Source organism: Danio rerio, chromosome 17 (genome assembly GCF_052040795.2).
Source record: "Danio rerio strain M-AB ecotype USA chromosome 17, GRCz13ab, whole genome shotgun sequence".
NCBI classification, from domain to species: Eukaryota; Metazoa; Chordata; class Actinopteri; order Cypriniformes; family Danionidae; genus Danio; species Danio rerio.
This window is the reverse complement of record NC_141037.1, coordinates 39,125,511-39,137,539: the sequence shown is the minus strand read 5'-3', so window position 1 is coordinate 39,137,539 and position 12,029 is coordinate 39,125,511. Positions and strand designations below refer to the sequence as shown.

General features: G+C 35.0%; 1 protein-coding gene across 1 annotated transcript in view; it reads left to right on the top strand.

Moving 5' to 3' along the window:
- The first annotated feature begins 2,474 nt into the window (after window positions 1-2,474).
- crip2 (cysteine-rich protein 2) overlaps window positions 2,475-12,029 on the top strand; it is a 29,056-nt gene continuing 19,501 nt past the window's right edge. The window contains 1 exon segment of the mRNA NM_213497.2: window positions 2,475-2,601. Within this exon segment, the coding sequence (NP_998662.2) occupies window positions 2,559-2,601 (43 nt within the window). The 5' untranslated portion in view covers window positions 2,475-2,558.

Here is a 12,029-nt window from a genome sequence, read left to right as displayed (position 1 = left end):
TCATCTTTGAAATGCCTCTTGAGCAGTATGCGTTCTGTTTGAAAGGGGAAACATTAAATTCTCCAAAATTGCTTGCCAAGCCTATGATTAAATTTCATATTATTGAATAATAACATTAAACAACAATAGTCTCTTTAGTTTCATTTCTAAAAATTCAAATCACAAAATCTGCAGAAACTCACATCTAGGCCGAGCTCCTTCCCCAGAGAATTGTCGGTCTATATCGATCAATAATTGACTCCTTTACTAAAAGATGGGGCTTCATTCGCCATATTGACGTTACACTTTTCCCCTTTCAAAATATATACGAGTGACATGTCTTGTGTATTATATGTGATTTCAGACGCAGCCTCCTTCTCTTCTTTGAATTGAAGTTTGATGTGTTGCCGTGGAACCTAAAACCAAATACAGTGTACAAATTATATATATTATAGCAAAACAGGCTAGGAACAAATATTTTCTGCCATCATTTAAAAAGTACGATTCAAATATAATAAATACATGCATACAGTTTACTCACAGCAGGAAGGTTGCTGGTTTGAGCCTCGGCTGGGTCAGTTGGCATTTCTGTGTGGAGTTTGCATGTTCTCCTCGTGTTCGAGTGGGTTTCCTCATGGTGCTCTGGTTTCGCTTACAGTCCAAAAACATGTGCTATGGGGGAATTGAATAAACTAAATTGGCCGTAGTGTATGAGTGTGTGTGAATGAGTGTGTATGGATGTTTCCCAGTTCTGGGTTGCTGTTGGAAGGACATCCGCTGTTTTAAATATATGCTGGATAAGTTGACGGTTCATTCTGCTGTGGCGACCCCTTATTAATAAAGGAACTAAGCCAAAGGAAAATTAATGAAATATTACTCACCCCAAACAGTAGTTAAGCCTATGTAAGAAGAGTTTGGGGATTTTGTCATTCATTCATTCAATAATTTTTTTTTGGCTTAGTCCCTTTATTAATCTTGGGTCGCCACAGCGGAATGAACCGCCAACTTATCCAGCACGTTTTTACGCAACGGATGCCCTTCCAGCCGCAACTCATCAATGGGAAAAGCTTGTTGTCATACTTTTAACAAATAAAAAGTTAAAACAAATATTTTTAATACATCTCAGGTTGAGATTATTTGTGAAATTGCATCTCTTACAATTATGTACAACACAAGGGTGAGAAATTAATGAGAGAATAAAATTTTTTGGTGAACTTTCCTTTTAAATCCTTGTATACAAAAAGATACTGGATATTTTCTCTGTACCGTCAAAGAAAAACTGAGGGATTATTTACAAATAATGATTAGAAATATATTTGTTAAATTCACTTTTAGCAGCATAAAATGTCTTTATTCTATACACAAATGCTTATAAATTACAGAATAGAAACACATAAAGATGATAAAAAAAATAGTCGGTATGGCACCGAAAAGATTTAAAACTCCAGATTTACAAGACAGAATAAGTAAAAAGTACATTTAAATCATTTTAAAAGGCTCTAAAACTTTTTAAATTTCACTCTTGACACTAAAACAAAAGCCAACTACCATCATCATGTATTGTAAAGACAACTGAACCAATCACAGCAGTCTCACCTACAGTGTGCAGGTTTTTAATGCGATGACTCTTCATTATTCCCCACTTTTAAGTAGTTAAAAGCATCACTTTACAGCAAGTGAACACAGCAAGTCCCTGCAATGCAGCTGTGTAAATGTGCAAATACAGCAAACACATGAAGCTGAATAAACCTGACCCTGCAAGACTCACATTCCTCTCTCTGAAATCAGATAGACTGGCAAAAAGAGTCAATATTCAGTTAGGTATCGGGAGTCACTTTCACGACACTACTAGCCAGGGCTCTGTTTGACTAGTTGACTAAGCAGATTGAGAGATTTATGGAGGACAGCAGGACTTGGTGGTTGTGCCGACTGTGGAAAAAGGCACATTTGCTCTGCTGACTGATCAAAATGAGGGTGAAATGGCGTGAAGGCAACACAGGATTGAGTCTAAAATAAAAGACGCGGTGACAGACATTTTTGGGTGAGTGGAACAGTGACGTAAGGGACAAAAAATAGTCAAAAACCTAATTCCGCTGCCAATGCCATAGAGTGACCTCAACACAAACAAAAAGAGAAGTGTTGTAAGCATGACTGGGACCTGCCAATATCATTCTCCCTCTGATTTCTCCACTAGTAACGGTCTGGCAAGGGCTGAAAAATCTCTATTCATGAGAACTGAAAGGAGCTTTTGTTGGACGCCTTTCACATTCCCAGTGAAGGATGTAAAAAGGAAGAGCCAGTGGCAGTAAGTAAGCAGACAGAAGCCGCTGCTGCTAGCAGACGGACACGCCTACTTGATGACTGGCATGTAGGCTGACCAATGAAAGGAGCGAAAGAGCGAAGCCGTCTAAAAATGACCCACGAGAGAAGGCGGGGTTATGCAAATCAGGAGCGACGCTTTGAGCAGGATGCGCTCCCGCTCTCAGCCATTCATTGGTCGGCTTGCGCGCGTGAAAGACAAACCTGACGCTGAGTGAGTGAGAGGGGATCCCGTTTGAATTCAAATACAAGGCTTCACGATGGCTTCAAAGTGTCCCAAATGCGAAAAGACAGTTTATTTTGGTAAGTTTGCGTTTAGTTTTTGTCTTATATTGTAGTCTACCTCTGTTTAAAGGAACGTTATGTTTTGATATAGTGCATGAGCACATCCATGCTGTGTTATGAAGGAAAGCAGTGATTTGTTTACACAGGTGCTGATAAAACTGATTTAAACAACTGAGGGATTCGTAAAAGTCGTACAATTCATTTAAATGCAGATATATTACTCACTTTATCGCTAGAAACCCAGTTATACTTTCTTGTGTCTTTTTTCCCCTGCAAAATATAAGCAGCTTACTTGATTGTATTTATTGAATAATGCACCAGTTTTATAGTTTCATTAAGCATTGGAGAGATGCATTCAAATAAAAAATGCAATAGAAAAAGAATTATTGTTACATAAAATTATTTGTATGTATAAAAAGTAACTACTTATAACTACAAGGCAAGTTTATTTATATTATAGCACATTTCATGCACAATGATAATTCAAAGGGCTTTACATAAACAAGAATAAAGAGACAAGTATAAGAACATAGAATAAAATTACTAAAACAGATTAAAAAGTTTAAAACAGGTTTTTAAAAAAGAAAAAAAGAAAATAAATTAATAAATTGGTAAATAAACTATGATGAAATGTCTGTATTTGCTCTCCTTAAACTGGTGATTGGCATTTCCACTTCAGAGGTCATGATCTTCTTGATTGTTTAAATGTCATAATTTATTCAACTGATATTCAGTTCAAAGCAGTAACACTGTTAAATTATTAACTCATTTTAATGATCAGTCGAACAATTAAACTGTTACCTTTTTGTTGCATTAGTGTTGTAGGAAAATTATAAACACATTTAGTATTTGCACTTATTTTTTATTATATTTGGAAAATAGTCTTTTTAAACATTTTAAATAATGTATGCTAAATTATGAATTAGACTTTTTTTGTTTTATTAATTTAATGTTGATATTTTTATTTTATGTCTTCAGTTTATGCAGAAAATGGCAAAACTTTTCAAATAATAGATTTGAACTATATTTAGAGACTTTCATTTATAAAGTTTAGTTTATTATTATTATTATATTTTTTTTACAGGGTTCATGGAAAACCTGGAAAAGTCATGAAATTTTGACATGGCATTTTCCAGGCCTGGAAAAGTTTTGAAAAAACTTTTTTAAAAGGTTTTGGAAAAGTCATGGAAATTACATTTACATTTAGTTATTTAGCAGTTGTTTCTGTCCAAAGCGACTTAAGCAGCGGTCACACTAGAGCTTGTTTTTGCGAAATTCTGTCGTATGTTGCTGTGAAAAGGGGTGGAATTTTGAATTAACTTCTATTCAAAACATGCTTGCGTTTTTGGTCTGCCGTATTTACATGCCTATGAATGGAAGTCTATAGAGCGAAAAGTGCAGCGTGATCGTGGCTTTACAATAGAAGTAGTTTTACCTACTATTACTAGTTTAAATAACTATTAAGATTATCTCAAATTAGACTAAATTATCTCAAATTTAAAACTAAAGAGATTGTTGCATGTTTTATGATATGCTGTTATCAAATTAAATGTTCATTGTTTTTCTTATGATTTACCTTGTATATGTAGACATTACATGAAACATTAGGTCATAAAAATTGACTTCAACGTTCTGGAAAAGTCATAAAATTTTGGTAGCAAAAATGAACGGTTTTTAACTTTTGATCAAAGTTTGCTGAAATCCATGCACATCATTTCCTTCAGCATTTGTTAAGAAAAGAAAACAATTTAAAAGCTAGTCTGCCTCTATTTTGCATTGCATTTTCGGAAAGTACCATACGCAGAAATAAATATGTAAAGATGCATTTTGAATGTCAGCATTTTAATTTCAGACTGCTGGGTGCAATGACAGCCGGTTTACATTCGCAGAATTTTATTGCCCACTTCTGTAACACTAATAATAAACAGTTGTGTCTAAGTCTTGTCTGTAGTTACATTACAATCACCCTTTTCTCTTATATTTTAACATAAACAATATGCTCCACTCTCTCTCGACCAGCTATTTTTATAATCTCTCAAATGAAAGAAACTTCCTGCACTTTGCTTTCATGGACATGACTGTTTTCTTTAATAATACAGCATGTGGCTCTTGGTGTGGACGTTTTGTGAGCTGAAAGATCACAGCGAACGCTTTACCTCTTCTCTTCATTTATATCCATTCTCTGGCCAGCACAGATATACTTCTCAAGCCATCAAACAGTTGAATAGGCTTTCTGCCACTTGACCTTATCATCCCTGCTCTCATATTTATAATGCTATTCATCAGTGCATCAGAGACCCTGTGCTTGAAACCGAGATGATTATTCAGCTCTTATTTATGTTGTATTATTCTGTATGTCAACTGACAAGCTATAATATACAACTAATAATGCTGTTGGGTGCTTTTAAATCAATGGTGTGAGCGAGGGGCTGTTATATAAAAGCAAGTGCAGCTCTTTGCATGACTGTGTGTCTAGTGGGTGGGCAGAAATATCTCTTGCTTGAGTGTTTTCAGCTTGTTCACATTCATTTTTGGCACAGCAATATCCAAACAGAACATACAAATTGATGCAGTATTTGCTACATTATAGCCTTATTAACTAGGGATGGGCACTGTTATTTTCAATATAGCGATAAAAGTTCTTAGTCAGCTGCAATAATATTTACACCTACAATAAGTCTGTGTGATGAATAAATGTACAACAGCAACATATGTGCGAGATGTATTTTGTGTGCGTATGAGCCTGTTTATAGATTGCCTACGATTATAGATTTTGGTTGTACGATTAAAGTCTGAGGAATAATTACGGTTATCATGATTTTTATGCATTTATTGATTTTAAAACACTAATAGTTTAGAAAATCACATGAAAACTCCTTATATTTTAAAGTGTTATTTATTGCTGCACAGAAACCAAATATTATAGCACACAAAAAAAAACCAATAATAATAAAATAATAATAATTATAAACAATAAGTCAATTTCTCTTTGGACTTAAAAATAAGTGAAAAGTTTTTGACATTTAAACAATAATTTTATACTGAAAATAAATGACAGAACAATGAATAAATAAATAAAAATAAGAATATTTTTAAAAACTTGCAGAGCGTGTCGTGTCACTTCGCTCTGAATATGGACGCTTTGTCTCCATTGGAAATAACGAACTTGCACACACAAAATATGCAAACGGCCCTTATTTAATAGCCTCAGCCATAGTTAATCCAGTTTGCATATTAGCCTTGGTGTACAAACTCGGAACTTTAAACTAGCGGACATTTTACTTAAACTTTAAACTAGCACGCATAACCTCAGTCGAGTGTTTGAAACAAATTTTTGGGACCAGACGTGGTTTCATATCACAGAATGAGTTAAGGTCGCAAGTTCTGTTGTTACAAACATAGTTGGTTGATTTGGTGTTTCCCTAATCTATCGTGGCAACAAACATTCGCAAACTGCGTTGCAAACTTGTATGCATGCAATTACACCTTTGGAGCTGTAGTTAGAAACAGTTCTTGGCAGTGTTCTATTTCCAGTTATCCCACCTATTCCCTATTCCCTTAAAACATTCTAACATTTAAATTTGGAATAATTTAAAAAGCACTGAAGTCATCACTCTTAGGTGTCATTTGCTTTCAAAGTATTTTTACCGTTCTGTTTTAGCGATCTTCATATTGACAATCGTGCTCCCTTAGCAGTGCACTTTGAAAACACTGATGTCATTTTGAACACAGCCATGGCTCATGACGAAAGCTATAGTTGACTATTTTTTAAAAGCGGAATTAATGTTACGTCTCTAAAGCTTGTGAAAACATAAAATTTTAATTTTAATTTATAATAGTTATTTAGTTATTTAAGTATCTGTACTGTATATGACACGAGCCTGCTGGTTATAACATTTCTGCAGTGGATTGCATGTATCAAATTGTAAATGTAGACTTTTCAAAATAAATAAACAATATCCTACTTAATAAAAATAATCGTCATAATCATCATCATAATCATCATTAACATTAACCTAATTATGTATTTATTTATATGATTTATATATGAGATTAGAATACGTGTTAGCTTTTGTAAGGGATTTTATTTTTTAGAATATAATATGTAATGTTCTCAATATTATTTGTAAAGGAAACACAAAACCCTGTGTTCCATTTACATATATTTCAATTAATATGGAAAACGAGTGCATGTTACCATTAGTTACCAAAACTAATATTGGATTTTTTAGATGCATGTGTGTGTAAAACAATATAATTTGCACAAAGAAATTATGAGGCTCTTCTCTAAAGAAGTAGTTACTCCACCATGTTTAGAGCATCATTATGGGCATTTTGCGTTATAACTAACGTGGTTCAAACAATGAATCTGCGACAGAGAAACTACGGGTTTTGGGAAACACTTGTCATCACATCGTTCTTTTGCTAAACGATGCATCGTACTAGTTCAGCCGCGAGTTACGTCATTGTTCGGGAAACGCATCCCAGATTATTTATTTACTTTTGTAATACGCAGATGTGGAGTTTATGCGTGAGGGTGCCCTGTAGTGTCCAGTATGAATTAAACATTTTGATTTTGTAAAAATGAATAAATAAATAAATAAAAATCAGCAAAGTAATAAAAATTGTTTTTGTCACTGATATTATAACACATTTTTACGTCCATGTCACCAGTCCTTACTGTTTATTTCTGACATTTAAGAGGCTTTTTGGATGACCAAATTTCATAAATTATTTTATGTACACAGACATTCCAACACAATCTCTCAGTTATTCGTAACTTTTTGATTCAGTGGCTAATTCGTATGAATTTGTACAATTTCATTCATACAATTTAGTACAATTTGCTCATCCCCCAATGGGTTTAGGGGTGGGGTTGGATGCCACGCCTCATATTTTAAATTGTACATTTTCATACAACTAAACTGGTACAAATTTGTGCGAACTAGCAACTAAACTGACAAAACGCTAAATAGTTATATAGATGGGTCTGTGAGTTGTTTTTTTCAGATTTTTCAAATTGCAAATTATGTTTTAGCTGTTTTACATATGAACGTGAAACGATCGAAAATTATTACATTAAGCTTTTTGCTTTTAAGCCAAATCTTGCTATTTCAGATGGCAAAGTTTAACTCTCATCTGGCCGAAGAGCTTCAACAACACTAATTAAATCTAATTTAATCTAATTTAATTATTACACCTGAGCATATAGACTATAAAAGTAATCTAAATACCCCATTTAGACCCACATTTGGCATTTTCCACTTGATCAGAGTTGACCACTACAGTGATCAGATTGACAAGTGTAATTTTTAATATCAAGTGTAGACAAGAAACAAGTTGGTGGTGTCACGGCAAGTGTTATTGGATTATGATGCAATAGTGCAGAATAAAGGACAATGCAGGGTTTCACCAATACGTCATGAGGGTGTTGGTCGAGATGGTCACTGAGCTTTTAATAGACTCAAGTTGAGGTTGAGAAATTCCATACAGCTGTGGAAGAACAGGGGTGCGGTTGGTCCTCAGAGTCACTGCTTTCCTCTGAATATGAAAATGTCACCAAGTGGAATATTTGAGGGTGAATTTGTGTGTTGCATCTACAGCACAGTCTAGACAAAAAACCTGAGTGGATCATAATGGAACTTAAAATTGTTAATATTTATATATTTTACATTTTATCATATACATCTATTATTTCATTTATATTTTCTGCTATATAATATAGAATACAGTTAAGATAATAAATTATCAAAACAGCAAAATATGAACAAATAGTTTTTTGGTTCTGGCTTCTCCAGATGGCATTTCCAAATTGAGTTTGTGGGAGTTGTGTGTTCCTGTAAATTCCTTTCTGACTATATCCTGTTTCAGACTTAAGTGGTAAGCCACCGCATTCAGTGGAAACTTATCAAACTTTTGGCTGAAGCTTTTATGCATTTATTGAACAGCTGTTAGCAGATGCTGTGTATTTCTTGCCCACAAGCAAACATAAAAGCTTCTTCCACAAGCGTGAAAACTCTAAACGTGGAATCAGTGCTTTTATGATTTATTTATAGTTTGTTTCTATTTCAGATCAGTTGGACATCCAATTTTGAGCTTTTTGCGTATAAACAGAAAATGTTTTATGTGTTCTGACTGCTCATTTGAACAACATAAACGTTTTGTGGACATGGAAATTCAAACATTTGAGAAGCAATACATTTTCAACTCTGTACAAACTACTAAAACTAAAAATTAGTCATGTCGCATAAATAGTGCTGGACTACAGGATCACAGAATGCCTGTAAATGCTAAACTGACATGTGTAGTACAACTTTATTGTCATTTTCATTTGACAATGTTGTCATGTATATGTCAATGTTTTTAAAAATGCAAAAAAAAGAGAGAACAAATGTGTTTTAATCTGAAAAAGATTATGTATGCAATATTATAATTTCATAAGCAATATTTGCACTTCAAAACATCATTATTGTTTATAAAAATGAACATAAACAAATAGTGTCAGTCAAAACTTGCTTCTTTCTTCAAAATTGAGAGATGCTTAAGAATAATTCGGAAAAACAGATTATTTTGCCATCACTTTCCTTTTTCACTGCTCTCCCTTCAAGGCACACACTCATTCCTGAATAGTAGGATTTTCTTTCTTAGATGTCCCACCACAATCAGATGTCGTCATGTCATCCTTTGGTTTCAGATGCAGACAGAAGTCATTGTTCTTTCTGCTGCTCTACCTGAGGGTTCTCCAAAATCTCTCTCTCTGTCCTCTTCTCAAATGTACTTTTCTTGTCTGTAACCATTATAAAAGTCCATATCTTCTACATGGCTGCTCTGCAAGCTGTTTGATTGTGTAGTATCTGTTATATAATGCCACTTCTTGATTTTTTTTTTTTTCGTACTACTGTTCACGGGCATTGCGTAACCCTGGGAGTCAAAATGGGGATGATTCCCCTTGTGTGTCAAGATTCTCAGCAGGCATGAACCTCCACCATAGTTACAAGATGTTTTTTTTTTTTGCTCTTGTTGCAAGGTTAGCATTAAAACAGGCCTGGCCAATCATGTAAGTACTTGTGTTTTATAAGACTTGTCTTTAAAGTAACATTATTCTAATTCGACCTGAAGCCCTGGAGACATTGTCTCCACAAATTTGTTCTACTTGGAAATACATTAAGGACAAATTAATGCTGCATTTATTATAGTCTATTAAAATAAAAATTCTGAATTCTGTCGTATTGCATTTAACAGAAATGCATGACTAGTTTACATTTCAGAATAAATAAATGTGCATCGTAATTAAGATGCCTGTTATTTTAGAAACAATAAAGTTTATTATATAGAGATTTTTTTCATCACTATATAATAATGTGTGTGGGGATGGCAGCATAATAATAATTGAACCTTCTATAAATCTGCTTTAAAGCTGAATTACTTTAATTATTTATTGTCCAATTTTCCAACAGTAACTGTTATTTTCCCGGTTATAAATGTGAAGCTGCTTTAAATCAAGTATAAAGTGGTATATAAATAACAGGAAAACAGATTCTTTATAGTATCACATTAAAAATGAATAATAATAATTGATTATTTAATCAGCATAAAAGTTAGTACATCAAAGAATAGATACTGTGGACAGACAGACAGATAGACAGACAGACAGACATGGATGGATGGATGGATGGATGGATGGATGGATGGATGGACGGACAGACAGACAGACAGACAGACACAGATAGATGGACAGAGATAGACAGACAGACAGACAGACAGACAGACAGCATGATAGATAGATACACAGACAGATTGTGTGATGGATGGATGGATAGATAGATAGACAGACAGGCACACAGATAGATAGACAGAGGTAGATGGATGGATGATAGATAGATAGACAGACAGACAGACACAGATAGATAGACAGACATACTGCATGATAGATAGATAGACAGACAGATTGTGTGATGGATGGATAGATAGACAGACAGGCACACAGGTAGATAGACAGAGGGAGATGGATGATAGATAGATAGATAGATAGATAGATAGATGGATGGATGGATGGATGGATGGATGGATGGATGGATGGATGGATGGATGGATGGACAGATAAACTTAAATTACAGATACAACTCTTAAATTGATATTTCAGTTTTTATTTGTGTTGTTATCAAATAATGGTAATTATAGTTATATGAATAGGAGGACAAAATACATCAATCTCACAGTTTGGTTTTTAAATGATACATGATCACGTTGTGCTTTGCAATAGGTTTCATGATATTTGCCCAAGCGCTGAAATCTGTGGACCAGTAAATGCTCAAATTGACTACTGGGAGGCTGAGCTCCATGCGGCAGCATTGATTTATACTGACAGCCGCGGGCACAGCAGAAGCAGCCCACAGCGCACATGCACATGCAGCTCTCATTCAAGCCAGACAACTGACAATCACGTGGATGCTTAATTTATATCAAGAGGAAGCTGCTCTAGACTGAACAGACAGACATCTTGCCGTGCCTTGCATCAGCAGAGCCACATCTGTGCAGCACAGGCCTGCACCACACCCAGGCTTTTTCCGCACAACTGGAAGGAAATTCACAAGCCATTGCAAATTGGAAAACCAAGCTCGCAATCAGACGCCTGTTTGAGATTTGTTTTGAGAAGGAACTGCCACACAGTCTCTTAGAAAGGCAGCGCTTGCCATATTGAAGAGCAGGGTCATTAACAGAGCTACTGCAGAGCCTGTGCGCTATTTATAGTCTGAAAAAGCTGAGGATCATGGGAACTAACCACCGCAATCATCTCCCTCTGCTTATTGGAGGCAGGAAGTGCATGTAATGATTTTGTGTACGTTATTTCACCCTGTTTTATCTTGGTTTGTGATTTGTCCATGTTTTGCTATGGCCTGCAGGTACTCAGGTGCAAAGCTAGTAGGTCAGTGTAATCAGTGACTTGTAGCAACGTGCCATGTTGGGCCCAGATGGTGTGCATATTGCTTATGCGGTATGAGAAGATACAGTCAGCCAGAGAACAGTATCACAGTAACGCTCTGAACAGATGGGGTCACATTAATGGTTGCTGAAGTGGAAGCAAATCTGTCCTTGCTTTTTAAATTAATTTGCATGTGCACGATTACAGTGAGTGGACAAATATATAACATGTTTTTTGGATACCTGATTTGTTAGGGACATGCATAACTAATATAATCTTAATGCCAAGTCAGTGACACTCAATAAGGTAATAGGTTTTGTGAATTCCTTTTTAACTTGCAGAAAGTATGCCATGAGGATAATGGAGTAGGTATCAGAACACATTCCTGCTGCTGTGCTTTAGGGTGTTCAGCTGTGTAAATGTTGGTGAGGCCTAGTGTTGTTTATTTGTGATTACATCTCAGTCAGGGTCAGCGTAAAGCAGACCTTACTTATCATTTTCTTGTTGTTGTTAGCGCAGGATT